The sequence below is a fragment of the Lynx canadensis genome, chromosome D1 (assembly GCF_007474595.2).
Source record: "Lynx canadensis isolate LIC74 chromosome D1, mLynCan4.pri.v2, whole genome shotgun sequence".
Classification (NCBI taxonomy): Eukaryota; Metazoa; Chordata; class Mammalia; order Carnivora; family Felidae; genus Lynx; species Lynx canadensis.
This window is the reverse complement of record NC_044312.2, coordinates 102,899,446-102,915,630: the sequence shown is the minus strand read 5'-3', so window position 1 is coordinate 102,915,630 and position 16,185 is coordinate 102,899,446. Positions and strand designations below refer to the sequence as shown.

At 49.1% G+C, this 16,185-nt stretch overlaps 1 protein-coding gene across 1 annotated transcript; it reads right to left on the bottom strand.

Annotated features, from left to right (window-relative positions):
* Positions 1-790: 790 nt before the first annotated feature.
* SERPING1 (serpin family G member 1) lies at positions 791-13,473 on the bottom strand. Its single transcript, XM_030333080.2, has 8 exons — positions 12,870-13,473; positions 12,212-12,286; positions 10,094-10,601; positions 8,434-8,568; positions 6,162-6,365; positions 5,829-5,968; positions 2,469-2,688; positions 791-1,306 (listed from the first exon to the last, which is right to left on the bottom strand). Exons 2-8 carry the CDS (start codon positions 12,260-12,262, stop codon positions 1,053-1,055), a joined length of 1,512 nt encoding a protein of 503 aa, XP_030188940.1. The 5' UTR covers positions 12,263-12,286; positions 12,870-13,473; the 3' UTR covers positions 791-1,052.
* Between the last annotated feature and the right edge of the window lie 2,712 nt (positions 13,474-16,185).

Sequence of the window (16,185 nt, the reverse complement as noted above, 5' to 3'; positions counted from 1 at the left end):
ATTTAAGTTATCCGTACACTTTCGGTGCTTAGCATAGTGCCCGACACGTCCTAGGTATTCAATGAACAGATAATTAGATATTTAAGAAAAGTCAGGATTTTAAGACAGAAGGGCACAGAGAGTAGCTCTGAATTTTCAGAGTTAGAAACGTGCTTTCAAATCCATTTCCTAACTGTGTGACTTCCAGCGAGACTTCATCTTTCTGAAGTTTTCCATATGAAGTTGTGGCAAGCATTAAAGGTCTGCAAAATCCAGAGCAGATTGCCCGTGTAAGCTCCCAACATTAGTGACTGTTAGTGTCGCAGTTGTTTGCAGACAAGGGACACGGGGACTGTGGTAAATGCAGGTCACCAAGAGCCCCCGACTCATGGCCTCGTCTGGAACTTTGTAGTGCCTTTCCATTCTCACGTTAGATGTGGGCAAATGACTTGCTCTGGCTGATGGTAAACTTGATGCAGAGGTGTGGAAAAGACCGCTCATTTCTGACTCTTTCTTGGAACCCTGGCTGCAGGAAGGATGTGGGAGACCTGCAGAGGAGAGCCAAGGTATCCCAGTGGAATCCATTATAGATCGGTCATCCCCCAACTATTAGAGATGCATGAACAAGTCCCGGGAAGATCAGCCAGGTGGGTAAGACCACTCCTCCACTCCCAAGACTTAGGTGAAATAATAAGTGGTTGCTATTTTAAGCCACTAAGTTTGGGATGATTTGTTACCCAGCAATACTAGCTGATACAGGGGCCATGGGAGCCCTTGTCCTCAAAAATTGAAAGGCAAATAAGAGAGAAAGTCATGGTCTGCCAGGTTTTATTTGTAGAGTCTGGTGAACTTGAGCCAGAGAAAGCTGCAAACAAGTGTTTTGGGGAGCCATAGGGAAGGGACATTAGATGTAGGTCCCTCAGCAGACCCCGAGGGCACCCTTCACATGGAGGCGGGGAACACACGAGGTGGGAAGTGGCTGGAGGTCAGTCCAGGCAGGCAACAGCAAGGCTGCCACCAGAAGGGCGAGGCTTGAGGGGGAGGGCTTGCCTTAGCCTGGTGGCCTGCGGGTCTCAGATCCTGGGGTCATACACCCGCCCCATGAAGACAGGGAATTTGTGTTGCTGGTCCCAGATCAGGAAGAGGAAGGGCTGCTGCACTTCAAAGACTAGCAAATTGCGGGCCACGGAAACAGCCGAGGCCGCAGCCGCCTCCACCCCGGACTCCGTCAGCTCCAGCACGGCCTGGTGCTGCATCGCAGAAACCTGAAGATCCGTGTCATCTGTCAGCCCGCACAGGTTGAGGTCGTAAATAAAGTCAAAGAATTCTAGAGCAGACCAGAGAAAAACAAGGAGTCAAAGACCAGCAGGAGGGACGCCTGGCTGGCTCAGTCGGTAGAGCGTGCAATTCTGGATCTTGGGCTTGTGAGTTTGAGCCTCACATTGGGTGTAGAGATTATTGAAAGAAAGAAAGAAAGAAAGAAAGAAAGAAAGAAAGAAAGAAAGAAAGAAAGAAAGAAAGAAAGAAAGAAAGAAAGAGGAAAGAATAAGGAAAGAAGGAAAGAAAGGGAACAAGCAAGAGAAAGAGAGGGAGGAAGGAAGGAAGGAAGGAAGGAAGGAAGGAAGGCAGGCAGGCCGACCAGAATGAAAGCCTCAGCTGCTGAAGACATTTGTCCTATATTGTCTGGGTTAGAACCAAGCCCCAATACTCTCTTTGTCCACTTCCCTTGCTTGTCAAATTATATATTGTGCCTTCTGGTCCACTTTCTTACATCCTGTATCAGTGGGCTGATCTTCACTCCAACTACCACCCTCTCCGAAGAGGTGAGAGGCCTTGCCACACCCCCCCACCAAAGAACATTGAGAAATGATATTCTTGCTTCCTTGGACCTTAGAAGTGAGGTCATACACCAGAAAGAGGTCATATGTTACCAAATGAGGTCATATACTAGGAAACAAGTTCACCTATTAGAGGGTTCTATAACAGAAAATGAAATGATATATCTGGACATGAGGTCAAAGATCCGGAAGTGAGGCCAAAAGTCAGGTAAGAGATCTCTGTTGCCTCCCCTAAACTCAGAAGCCTCCAGACTCTATTATGCAGATAGCTTCTTGCATAGTCCATGGGGTGGCTGCGTGTTATGAAAGGTCCCTGGGGAAGGAGCATCCATAACCCATCCTGGGCACCTGTCCCAGTGTCTATGACACGATGAACCAGAGTAGGAATAGTCGAGATGGAGACCTGGGCTGATGTTCTTGTTCATTTCTAATGAGCTCAAGGGACCTTGGGTGAGTCATGTAAACACCGAGTCTCAATTTCCTCAATGATCCAATGGGATGATAGCATCTTCCCCTCTAACTCACAGGACTGAGGAATAACCTGAGATGACGGAGGTATAAAATATCCTACAGAGTGCTAAACCACATCCTAAGGATACCCTCCTCTCCACCCCAATGGCCTCGGAGTATTCCTGAGCTGCCAGAGCTTACTTAGGTTCTCCACGACCGTCAGTAGGTCTTGCTTGCTCGTCACTTTGATGCGGGGTAGCGTCAGGAGAGTGGGCTGGAATTTGGTCATCTCCAGCTTCTTCATGACAGCCTTGAAGACAGTGGGGCTGAGAGCCCGTTCCAGGTCTTCAAGATGGTGTTTCGTGTTCTGGGGCACCAGGATCACCAAGCTGAGGTTGTGGGAGAGCTGCAGCTGCCCCACCTGGAGGGTAAGAGATGCGCCTTCTCAGCCTTCTGACCCCGGCTCTCCTGGCTCCCACCCCCTGCGTCCCGAGGCTTATCATTGGTCTGCCGCCATAGTCTGTGCTACCGCAGCAAGCCGCAGCCGGACCGAGGCTCCCAAGCTTGGCGACAAAACGGGGAGGCTGGCTGGGTGAACGGTGCCGGTCTAGCTCTGTGAGTTGCATCTCTGGTGAGATGCAGAGAGAATAAGTATGGCTTTCTGATCACACAGGCGGAGGACTATACCCTGACTCCGCTGCTGACTAGCTACACAATATAGGCAAGTAAGTTGATCTGAGCCCTGTTCCCTTCCCCTCCACTGTGCTGTGCGTAATGTATATAACAGAGTCATCACATCAGTCCTTTTATTTATGTGTTTAATTTTTTTAAAAATTTTTTGAGAGAGAGAGAGAGAGAGAGAGAGAGAGAGAGAGAGCATTAGCTGGGGAGGGGCAGAGTGAGCGAGGAATCCAAAGTAGCTGTCAGCTACTTCTGAACGATCAGCAAGGAGCCTGAGATGAGGCTCAAACCCACAAACCATGAGATCATGACCTGAGCCGAAGTCAGATGCTTAACCAACTGAGCCACCCAGGTGCCCCAAATGCTTATTTATTTTTGAGAGAGAGAGAAAGTGGGGGAGGGGCAGAGAGAGAGGGGAACAGAGGATCCGAAGCAGACTCCGTGCTGACAGCAGAGTCCAACGTGGGGCTCGAACTCACGATCTGTGAGATCATGACCTGAGGCAAAGTCAGAGGCTTAACCAACTATGTCACCCAGGTGCTCCAGATCAATCCTTTGAAGGACGATTTAAAAATTTTTAAGATATCTTTACACCCACCATGGGGCTTGAACCCACAACTGTAAGATCAAGAGTCACATGCTCCAAAGACTGAGCCAGTCAGGCACCCCAGTCCTTTTAAAGACTTTTGGTGGCTCTTTATTGTCTATGAGATTAAGTATAAATCTCTTTGTGTGGCATTTGAGATTGTGTACAAGCCGATCCTAGCTTACCTGTCAAGCTTGCCATTAAAAGGACTTCCAACTGGTGGTCAGACAGAAGTGTGACACAAGTACAGGACCCATAGGTCTAATATAGAGGGGCTCTCAACCCGGGGTGAATTTGCTCCCAGTGGACACTTGACAGTGTCTAGACACATTTTGGTTGTGACAATTGGGAGGGGACCCACAGTGTTGCTGGCATCTAGCGGTAGAAGACAGGGATGATGCTAAAATCTACACAGTGCCCAGGATAGCCCCTCATGACAAAGAATTATCTAACCCGAAATGTCAATAGTGCCAAGGTTGAGAAACCATAGTCTAATAGGATGTAAGAGACTATAATTACAAGGGCACCATGGTTGAGGTTGGGATAGGAATGAGAAGAATCTAGAATGCAGAATTCAACTGGGCAATAAAGAAATTAATGGAAACCCATCGATTGATGGAATGCAAAATAATGGCCCGGAAGAAACTGGCGATAAGCTGATATCAACTGAAGAACACGGACAAAGGCTCCCTGTTGGCATAGGCACTGAATAGGGCAGACTCATCTGGAAATGTATACCCTTCAGGTCCTGGGTACAGACCTTGAATCTCTTACCATAAGATTACCATGTTGTGGTCTTAAATTTTCAAGCCAGTAACCCTTGTATTCCTGAATTGGTAAATCTAACCTCCTTAGTTGGGTAAATGTTCTCGAGTCCCAGTAAGCCTTAGAATTAAGTACGAGTTTAACAAAGTAAACCAACTCCATAGTATTAACATCAGAGTGTATTCAGGGTGGTTGGTGTGTTCATTATTCAAAATGGTGTTTATAATTTTTAAGAGAACAGACATCGGGGCGCCTGGATGGCTCAGTCGGTTGAGCATCCAACTTCAACTCAGGTCAAGATCTCACGGTTCGTGGGTTCGAGCCCCACACTGGGCTCTATGCCAACAGTGTGAAGACTGCTTCAGATTCTTTCTCCCTCCCACCCTCTCTCTGCCCCTCCCCTGCTCATGCTCTTCCCCATTCTCTCTCTCAAAAATAAATAAATGTTAAAAATATAATAAATAAATAAACTCATAAGAGAATCAGACATCTTAGTTTTATGCTTTTAAGCAAAAAAAAAAAAGGTGTAGGATAATTAAATTTGAGAATGATATTGAGATGTTGGTGGAAAGTTGATTTACTCTTCAAATTCAATTTTTACTTTACAGTAAGATTTAGGTGCTTGGAAAGATCCAGCCAACAGGGGGGTTGTAATTCAGCCCTGATGGGTATCTGGCAGGCTTAAAAAGAAAATCAAGTATATTAAACTTATAAAGTATTTTTATAAAGCAAAATATATGGACAAGCTCAAATTGCTTGTGGAAATATGAACCATATTTGTAAACGGAATAAATAGTTTAAAGGAGTTTAATCTGGCGGCGCCTGGGTGACTCAGTCAGTCAAGTGTCTGACTTGGTTTAGGCTCAGGTCATGGTCTTGTGGTTCACGAGTTCGAGCCCCACGTTGGGCTCCACGCTGACAGTGCAGAACCTGCTTGGGATTCTATCTCTCTGCCCCTCCCCTGTGCATGCTTGCTCTCTCTCTCTCTCTCTCAAAAAAAACAAAAACAAAAACAAAAACACAAAACCAGAAACTTCTGGGATCTATATTCAATCTTCCCACCCTTCCCATCCGTTGACATTTTACCATTCAATTTCTGCTAAGGAACATATGCCATTTAACACATGCACACACGTGCACTTACCACGCACATGCACACACAGCTATACCTACCCATACCCATGTACATCTACATACGCATGCTATACACACGACTTAACTAAGCCACCAGGGTCTCCTGGTGGGTTGACGAGAAAAAGAAACAGATGAACAGACTCACTTTTTGACATTCGATGCAGTGGAGATGAAGAAACTTTTAGAATCCTGCTTTCCAGCCTAAAATAAACCATGCCTGCCTCGGCCAAGCTAGAGAGGGGAAAAGCAGAAAAGATAGGGTGGAAATACAGGTGGAAGGAGTAGAAATGAGGAGTTCATAAGGGTATGCCCCACACTGATGGGGGCCGTGGCATAAAAGACACCAGGACCTGCCACAGGCTCTGAAATGAGAGTGGGAAGGGCCCAGAACATACCTTGGCTTTCAAAGTTGGGTCAGTGAAGTGGGCCACCGGGTATTTTTTGCTGTTCATCATGGATGCTTTTATCACAGAGGATTTGAGGTAAAAGGGCTCCATCCTGGTTCTTTTTGGATCAAAGGTTGTCTTCCACTTGGCTAGAGGGAAGGGGAAGGAGAATTACTCTAAGCAGGTGGGCAAGGGATGACGAGGAGCTCAAAGCCCTGTTGGCAAGGGGTGGGCCGGGCACAAGGGGGTCCAGCTGTGGAACTTGGGGTTGCGTGGGCTTTCAAGGCAGGAAGAGGGAAAGGACTCAGGGCAGAAAGACCGCGTGGCTCAAGGCTCCCTTACCACTCAGGTAGACGGCGTTGAGGAAGACCAGGCAGGTGTCAGAGGGCAGGCTGTCCAGCAGCTGCGTGATCTTGTGGTTGGTCTTCTCCGCCACCCAGGTGTTGATGAGCTCTGTATTGACATCACTGTCGTTTCCCAGGACTGTGGGTCTGCTGCCATAGAGGTTCTGAGAGGCATTCACAAAGGTGTCTCTTACGGCCAGGTCTGGGGGGTGGGAGGCAGGTGGAGAGAGGGAGGCATGAGTCCCCTGAACATCCTCTGCCTTCTAGGAGCAGGTTGTGAGAGGGAACGCGTTTCCTATCGCTCTCAGCTCGCCACAGCGAACGCGGCAGGCTGGAGCAGGGGGCCAGCCCGCTCCTCTTACAGACACGACAGTGGAGGCCCCGAGAAAGCCAGCCCTGAACTGAAGGCAGGACCCATCCGAGGCCCTTGCTGTCTCTCCTTGCCGTGTGGTTGTAGCTCAGCAAAATAACTCTTCTGAGATATTAACTTCCATTCGCCAGTGTTTTCCCTACTCTCTCCCCTGAATTCAGCAGGGAATGGACTCTGCTTCTCGGTGTCAGTGGAAATCCGTGAGATTTCCTGGCTTTTCTTCTCTAAAGTTCAAGTCCACTAAAGAAAATAGTGTTTGGGGGAGCCTGGGTGGCTCAGGCAGTTGAATGTCTGACTCTCGATTTCGGCTCAGGTCATGATCTCACGATTCGTGAGTTTGAGCCCTGCCTCGAGCTCTGCATTGACACTGTGGAGTCTGCTTGGGAGCCTCTCTCTCTGTTCCTCCCCGGCTTGTGCTCTCTCTTTCTCTCAAAATAAATAAATAAATAAACACTTAAAAAAAGCGGGGGAAATAGTGTTTGAAGAGTAATTTTTCTTGGACTAAATAGATAACATCAAATGCAGTTGTGTTTTCTACCAATCTAGCAAGACAGAGGATTGAGTGGATTTGTAGCAAATAAGTAAATGCAGTGTTTCTTGAACACCTCTGAGACGATTTTGCCCATCTCTAAAAACAGGGTATTTTTTTTTTTAAGATAATGGGCTGATGGCTGAGTTTCCTTTGTTTCTTCTTCTTCTTTTTTTGTTTTGCTTCCCTGTGTTTTCTGTTTTTTACAATGAGTAAGTATTGCTTTTTAAGTTTAAAAAAGTGGCACCTGGGTGGCTCAGTTGGTTGAGTGTTTGACTTCAGCTCAGGTCATGATCTCACAGTTTGCGGGTTCGAGCCCCAAGTCAGGCTCTGTGCTGACAGTTTGGAGCCTGGATTCTGTGTCTCCCTTTCTCTCTGCCCCGCCCCCACTTGTGCTCTGTCTCTCTCTGTCTCTCTGTCTCTCTCTGAAACAAATGAACATTAAACATTTTTAAAACAAGTTTAAGAAAAACAGGAAAAAGTTTTCCCTTTAAAGAAGGGGGTCAGACTAGATCTGTAGTTTTTGAACCTCTTTAAGGAGCAGAACTGTGGTTTCAAATAGTCATGTCTGAAGCCCACAGTGAAAAGGGTTCTGGTGGAAGCTGGGGGAGGGCTCGGAGCCTGGCTGGCCCCATCTGCCCCCCGCCCCCACAGCTGGTACCCCACCCACCACTCAGCCCCCCTGATCACCCCCCTAACTTCCACCACGACTCCTGAAGCTGCTCAGCAGAACCCCAGGGCTCTGGGGAAGAAAATTTGAAAGTAACTGTATTACATCATTTTGGAAGCTTATTAACCTTATTACATACTCAATAATGCAATATATGTAAATGACCACAAATTCACAGAACACAAAAGTGTAAACAACTACAAGTCTCAAGGCTCCCCTGACCCAGATTAATAAAAAATTTTCAACTTGAGGGGCACCTGGGCGGCTCAGTCGGTTAAGTGTCTGACTTGTGGTTTTGGCTCAGGTCATGATCTCACGGGGTTCGTGAGTTCAAGCCCCACCTCAGGCTCTCCCAACTCCGGATTCTCTCTCTCTCTCTCTCTCTCTCTCTCAAAATAAATGAATAAACTTAAAAGAATTTTTTTTTTAACTTGAGCTCTCTGGTCCTATCTATGAATAAATGCAGAAGGCCATTCTTAATCTAATCAGGGTTGATGCATGGAAATGACTTACCGAGGCCTTACCAGGAAAACCATCCAGCACCTAGAGCCAAATGGCATTCCTGCTGAAGCCCTCACCTGCTCTGCAGTCCATCGCTGATGTTCTAGCTCTAATGTTCCCTCCAGCTCTTTCCCCAGGTCCCCCTCAGAATCCTCTCCAATCCCTGCTTAGCAGCTGTTGTCTTCTCCCAGGAAACTCACCCGGGCTGTGGAAGATCTGAGAGAATGAAGTGAAGCCTTTGGATGTGAAGGCCTTCATGGCCTGGTGGACACAGGCAAAGTCCTCGGGGTAGGAAAGGAGGCTCTCCAGGTTTCTCTTGGTGCTGTCCCCAGTGCCTACGACCAAGGGCAGAAATGAGGGAGAACTGCAGGAACGGGGGACCCACCATTCAGGACTAGGATTGAGAGACCAGGCTGGAATTATGGGGGGCGGGTGTTGTTTCTTGCTTTGCAGGGAATCGAAAATCATCTGAGTGGGAGCGACTGTTTCGAAAGATAATTCCTATGTCAAAGACAGGGGTGGGGGAATTGGGAATAATCACAGATAAGCTTTTCCAAGGCTTTGAATACTCTCCATTTTTCTACCTAATTTTAATCCCACACGTCACGGAAGGCCTAGTCCAATCACTGCCTGTTTCCCACGTACTATTACTTAGTTGGTTTGGGTTTACAAAGGTTTACCCTATAGGCAGGGACACTGGCTCACTCATAAGAGGAGACACCAGAGAATCACAAAACAGCATAGACGTTTGGGGGCACCTGGGTGGCTCACTCGGTTAAGCATCTGACTCTTGATTTCAGCTCAGGTCATGATCTCATGGTCTGTGACTTCAAGCCCCAAGTCAGGTTCTGCGCTGACAGTGTGGAGCCTGCTTGGGATTCTCTCTCTGTCCCTCTCCTGCTCCCTCCCTCCCTCTCAAAATAAACAAATAAGCTTAAAAATTAAAAAAAAAAAAGAGCATAGACGCTCAATACCCTTTCAGTTATTCATTATTAGATGTTTATTGTGCCCCTCTTCTGTGCAGTAACAGATAAAATTTATGGAGCACTCTAGGGGGTGTAGATAGAGGTTAATCCCACGGGACTTAATAGCATCTCTCAGGAAGGCAGAGGATTAACATTTTTTTGACCTCCCTCTGAGCCAGGCACTAAGCTATCTGCTTTCTTTTTTGGAGTAGGTACAACCATCTCCATTTCACACCTGAGGACTCAGGCTCAGGGAAGTTAAGGAGCCTGCCAAGGTCACACAGCCAGAAAGCACCATCAGCATGATTCTATTCTACGTCTATCAGTCATGGCTTCACCTTCCTTTCCGCCTTACCCTGAACCAAGGCTGGTGACTGGAACTTTGCTTTCTATGTTCCTGTGTCGAAAATCATATGACTTCACTCATATGAGGACTTTAAGAGATAAAACAGATGGACATAAGGGAAGGGAAACAAAATATAAAAATAGGGAGGGGGACAAAACAGAAGAGACTCATAAATATGGAGAACTGAGGGTTACTGGAGGGGTTGTGGGAGGGGGGAGGGGCTCCATGAGGAAGGGGGCACTAAGGAATCTACTCCTGAAATCATTGTTACACTATATGCTAACTAACTTGGATGTCAATTTAAAATAAATAAAATAAAAAATGTATGTTCCTGTATCGTCCGTGGGGTTTTATAGACCACGGTGCCTATCAAATCACTGTTAGCTGAAGGCATACATGAATGCTCAAGAATGAAGTTACCCTCCCCCCAAACGTACCCCATTTTTATAGCTTCCTCCCTGAGGCATCGGGGGTTTGTAGGCATCTGGGTGGGGACCCTCCTGGGAGGGGCCAACGTACAACTTGGAGAGAACTTTGTCAGGTTCTTACCAAGCAGGACCTGAGTTAGGAGACTGGCAATGCTGAATGGAGAAAAGGCCATGTTGGTCTCCACCTTCTTAATTGCTGAGAAGGCATGGTAGAGCTTCACCGAGAAGTCCATCAAAGCCTCTCCCAACTTGGACTCTGCTGACTGACTCTCCACGTCAGAGCAGGAAGTATCAGGCCCCGGACAGAAGGGTGCCGTAGTGGGCTCGGTAGTGGGCTTGGTAGTGGGCTCAGTAGTGGGCTCGGTAGTGGGCTTAGTCGTGGGCTTAGTCGTGGGCTCGGTCGTGGGTTGAGTAGTGGACTGGATGAAGGGCTGACGGGTGGATTCAAAAGCAGTATTAGTTGTTTCGACGGTCGAGCTGGTTTTCAACAAGGTGGAAGAGTCCTCGGTGTGCTGAATGGATACATCCTTGGGGATCTCTCCCTCCAAGATGTGTTCTTCGCTTTCTCCTTGCCGGCTCTCTGCCGTGGAGCTCTGGCTAGGAACACTCGGATCTGAGAAGGCTCTAACCTGCGGTTCGAGAAACGGAGTTTCATTTTTCCCGCCACGAAGCACAGTCCCCCTTAAACACTCAAAGCGGGAAGGGAAGGGGGGGCTTGGAAAACGTCCTGTACTGGAGAATAACTGCTGGAAAAACCTGGTGGGTAAGAGGCCTGCCTGAAGCTGCCAACCACTAGTTTTTCCAGAGAAGGGGCAATGCAGGAGCCGGTGGGGGCAGGGATAATCTCCACAAAGGTAAGGAGCAGACAGGGACTCTGTTAACTCTGGGCAATCACTGCCTTACGGCAACTGCCGTAAGTTGGCAAATGCCAACTGCCATTTATCTATGTTCTTGCAATTTCTTCTTCTTCTTTTTTTTAATGTTTACTTATTTTTGAGAGAGAGACAGAGCGGAAGCAGAGGAGGAGCAGAGAGAGAGGGAGACGCAGAGGGAGCTCCAGGCTCTGAGCTGTCAGCATGGAGCCCAACGTGGGGCTCGAACCCGCGAACCGTGAGATCTCATGATCTGAGCCAAAGTCGATGCTTAACCGACTGAGCCACCCAGGCGCCCCTCTTGCAATTTCTTTTAGGTATCGGCCAGTCTCGGCTCACCTGCCAGGCCAATATAGATATTTGAGCTCGTGATCTTTGCGTGAGAACTGTGGTTTTTCAAACTGTGGGTTGCAAGCCGTTACAGTAGTGCCTACTGAAAACCCCCAGCGTTCCAAAAGAAAGGAAGGGAGGAGGAAGAAATAGTATAGACCAGTGGCTCTCAGTCTGAGACCATTTTAATCCCTGGGAACTTTTGGCAATGTCTGGAGGCAGTTTTGGTTATCTTACGGGAGGGAAGGGGATTGGGGGGGTAGGGTGGAGTTGCTAATGGCCATCTAGTGGGTAGAAACAGGGGATACTGCAAAGCGTCCTCCAGTGCACAGGATAGCCCCTCCTACTGAATTATCCAGCCCCAAATGCCATGGCTATTATCCCATCTCACTGATAAAAGAAACTGATGCTGAGATATTCAGTAACTAACCCAGGGTCTCACAGAAGCTGATGATTCGACTCTGATTCCAGATCCCTCGCTCATCAAAGGGCAGCACCTGCTGATTCTCTAATGGCACTTCCCAGGCCAACTTCCACACTCGACCATCCCTGCACAGACGCGCAAAGCAAGCGCCCACCTTCCTCCTGACTCCCACACCGCTGGGACCTCTCGCTGCGATCGGCCCCCACCCAGACCCCCGGAGTGTTTTCATGGGCGCAGCCCCGAGAGAACCAGGGTCTCAGCAGCCGGGGCCCCACCCCACCCCGCAGCTCAGTTTGCCACCATAACCCCCGGCTTCTAGATCACAGAATGCTGTCCATCTCTTGGCCCTCTCTGACCCTCCCGCTCTATTCTCCACTTTATAAACCATCACAGGTAAGCTCGGGGAAGGGACTTGCTCAAGGCCACCCCAACTGGTGGGCAGCGGGCCGGGATTAGAACCTGGCTCCTGCCTCGCTCTCTCCGAACCCCGGGGCAAGGACCACACTTGCTGATGCCAAGAGGAGCTCTCTTCGTTCTCCGGGCCTGGAACGGTTAAACCTCAACCCCCTTCCCCCTCCCCCCCCCCCCACGTCCCTTCGAAGGGACCACTCACCCCAGCCAGCAGCAGCAGCAGGAGGGTCAGCGAGGTCAGCCTGGAGGCCATCTGGGCGGCGGCGTCAGCCGGGACCTGCGGAGCCAGCCGGCGTTGCAGTCAGCGCCCAGCCCTGGGGCCCTGGGGGATTCCACCCCACAGCACCTTCCACCCACCCTGGGCCCGCCCCCATTCGGTTCCCGGCCTTAGCCCCTCAGCGCGAATCCCCTCCTCCTTCTCCTCCTCCTCTCCCAGGCTCCTCCCCCTGTTTTGTTTTCCCCAAACCGCTTCCCTTTCCCGGCACCGGCTGGCCCTTCCTTCCCCCTCCCAAGGCCGGGTCTCCATCCATCTGTTCCATCCAGAGTCCGGCTTTAAAGCCTAACAATGACGCTAGAGGCAGGGGGAAGCAGGGGAGGTCCAGAGGGGGCTGGGTACCACAGCTCAGGCGGGAGCGGGAGGGGAGTACGGTGGGGGGTTACGGTGGGGGGGGGTAGAGAGGGGCACTGAGGGGAGGGGGTAACGGGAGGAGGGGAACGGAAATCTTCAGTGGAAGCAAGTCTATAGAAACTTCAGAGATAAAAGGGGGGCAAGAAACCAGGGAAGGGAAAGGAGACGAAGACACCCCACTCCCCACCCCACCCCCCCGCACCCCTGCGCCCCCCCTCCCCCATCACCAAACCTGCTCCAAACTCCTGGACGCTGGGCAGCTTCAGTGCCGACTGAGTGGATAGTCCCGCAGGGTCAGGGAGGTGGGGTGCGTGGTGGGGTCGGTCTTGGCTATTGGCTGGCCCAGGACACTGCCCAGTTACAAATTAAGGATGATTGATCGCCGCTGTGAGTTCCCGTAAATGGGGATGGGACGGACCACTCGGTCGGGCTTCGTGGGGCCGGGCCAGATTTCAGCCCCAAGCCCCTTGGGAGCCCGGGGTGGAGAAGCTTGGGTGCAAGTTCTCAGCCCTACACATCCAAAGTTCCTCTTCCGTCTTCATGGGTCCTGATGAAACTGCATAGACCCAGAATATACTCCATAGTTTACAAGCAACCGGCTTTTGGGGAATTGCTCAACTCTGCTAATCCTCAAAGTAACCCTTTGGAAATCGGTCTCATTGTGCCCGTTTGGTAGTTTAAAAACCTGAGCCTTGGAGCAGTTAAATGTCTGGCCTGTGATCACCCGCACTTGGAAAATAGCCTGGACTCTGACCTAAATCCCCTCAAGTCCTGAGCTCGGCCCTGTTCTCCCGTGTGCTGTGCGGGTGTCGTGCTTCGCCGCTGGAGACCTGGAATGAGTGGTTCTTCGCTTGTAGAACAGGCGAGGGATTCTCGAGGCCGCCAGCCCAGCAAGCATTCATTCCCCTTATGCCTGGGCAGATGGTTGGGTGTGAGGCCAGTGGCCTGGGAACCAGCAGACCTGGCGGTGAGGCCTGGCTTGCTGTGTGACCCCCCAAGTTGTTTCCCCCTCGCACCAAGCCCTCATCTCTGGGTTGCCAGATAAAATACAGGAAGCCCTGTTACATTTGAATTTCAGATAAACAACCAAAAAAAAAAAAAATTCTTAGGAAGTATGTTCCAGGCAATATTGGGAAATACTTAAATTTTTTTTTTTTCCTCCTGGGGCGCCTGCATGGCTCATTTAAGCGTCCGACTGCAGCACAGGGCATGATCTCACAGTTCGTGAGTTCGAGCCCCACATTGGGCTCTCTCCTGTCAATGTAGAGCCTGCTTTCCATCCTCTGTCTCCCTCTCTCTGTGCCCCTCCCCTGTTCACTCTCTCTCTCTCTCTCTCTCAAAAAATAAATAAATAAATAAATAAATAAATAAATAAACATTAAAAAGTAATAATAATATTTTTTGGTCCCTTATCTGAAATTCAAAATTAACTGGGCATTCTGTATTTTATTTGCTAATTCTGGCAACCCTTCCCTCTTTGCCCAACAAGGTCTCTGATATGGCTGTAAAGTTCTATGATCATCTCACTGCTGGGCCAGTCCTGTTTAGAACAGTCAGGAAAGTTAGCTGCTAGCTTCAGAACTGCTATCCTAAGGGACTGCCCAAGGACAGGACGAGAGAATATGTGTGCGTCTCCTTGGAGGTCATTGGAAAAGACCCATAAAGACTGTGCTTTGCTGGTGGTCCACTTCCTATGGCCACTTGGGAACCCCCTCAGCCATGGGGGAGTTCCTTCACCACAAGGGCACAGAGGATGCCACTTCCCCATCCCCAGGCCCAAGCTGGGGGCCTGGGACACACACTGAGCTTGTGGATTCTGGGAAATTGGGTCAGCCAAACAAAAAGAAGGTGGTGGAAAGCAACCTCATTCATCCTTGTTAATTTTCATGACACCTATGAAGTGGGTGCTCATATTAATCTCATCTTAAATTTAAAAAAAGAGAGGGTCGAGGAGCCTGGGTGGCTCAGTCAGTTAAGCCTGCAACTCTTGATTTTGGTTTAGCTCATGATCTCACCAACGGTGAGATCTTAAGACCCGCCTCCCTGTGTTAACAGCACTCAGCCTGCTTGGAATTCTCTCTCCTTCTCTTTCTTCCCCTCCCTCGAAATAAATAAACATTAAAAAAAAAAAAAAAAAGAGGACATGTCCTGGAGTGCCTGGGTGGCTCGGTCGGTTAAACGGTTAAGCGTCTGACTTTGGCTCAGGTCATGATCTTGCTGTTCATGAGTTCAGGCCCTGCCTTGGGCTCTGTGCTGACAGGTCAGAGTCTGGAGCCTGCTTCACATTCTGTGTCTCCCTCTCTCTCTGCCCTTCCCCTGCTCATGCTCTGCCTCTCTCTCTCTTTCTCAAAAATGAATAAACATTAAAAAAATAAATAAAATTAAAAAGAGAGAGAGAGTGGCCCTTGGAGGGCTCAGTCAGTTGAGCATCTGACTTTTGATTCTGGCTCAGGTCGTAACCCCAGGGTCTTGGGATAGAGTCCCGCATCAGGCTCCGTGCTGAGTGTGGAGCCTGCTTAAGATTCTCTCTCCTTCCGCCCGTCTCCCCTGCTCATGCTCTCTCTTCTAAAATTAAAACAAAAAAAACAATTTTTTTTTTTTTTAAGAAGAGAGAGACTCATAGAAATTAATCGATCCATTCAACATCACATAGCAAGTAAGTGACGAGCCAGGATATGGAACAAGTCTGTCTGAACCACAAATCCTGATGAATCCTTGTAAAGAAGAGGTAAACACCAGGGGTTAACCTGAAGCAGGCACCAGAGTGAATATCTCCCGTCCGGCAGCCAGAGGGTGGTGGTCTGCGGACCAGTCTCTGGGTGGAGAAGGCCCGGTGGAGACGTTTGCCCAGTCTGTGGGTCTACCTCCTCAGCCATCTCAGCTCTCTGGCCACTCTGGACATTCAGAGGGTGTCTTTGCTTTGTGGAGATTCTCCTGTCCCATGAGGTTGATATTAAAGCTGAAGATCTTCCCTGGCTGAGGACATTAGCATTTTTCCCCAAGACGAATGGCCTGCGGTTGACTTAATTAGGACATTTGCAGAATTTCTCACTAGTATGGGTGTTCAGATAGCCAATCAGCTCAGGGTTGTGAACTCAGACCAACCCTGGGGGGCAGGTCTAGGGTTTCTCTGCCTCGAGAACCTTCCCTTCTGGTGGGGACCTCTTCCCCCATATTGATATGCACATGGCTTCTCCCCACTTGGGTATCCTGGGTGAGGTTCAAGTTCTCATTAAAGCCCTTTCTCTAGAGAGAATTTTATCACGTTGGGCATTTTATCCGGTTTTGAATATTTTTCTTCCAGTTGGTCCTCAGATAGTAGAAGTACAAGTTACGTGGATGAACTCTTGCTCAAAATCTATGCACCTAGTTTCTCCTCTGAAGAAAAAAGAACCAAAATTTGGACCCGGGGCAGAGGAATCAGGGTCATCTTATTCTCAGAACACAGAGACTTGTTCAAGTGACTATTTTCTCCCATGGACAGTACACAACTGATACCACCTTAGATGCAGAGAGAAGTGTGTTGATTACATATGAAGAAGGCCTTG

Bases quoted from the DNA above. Each gene is read 5' to 3' on its own strand.
- SERPING1 (XM_030333080.2), bottom strand. From the start codon at position 12,262: ATGGCCTCCAGGCTGACCTCGCTGACCCTCCTGCTGCTGCTGCTGGCT. The intron at 10,602-12,211 runs GTGAGTGGTCCC...CTCGAACCGCAG, and splicing joins TGCTGCTGCTGCTGGCTGGG to GTTAGAGCCTTCTCAGATCC. The intron at 5,969-6,161 runs GTAAGGGAGCCT...CCTTCCCTCTAG, and splicing joins CAACGCCGTCTACCTGAGTG to CCAAGTGGAAGACAACCTTT.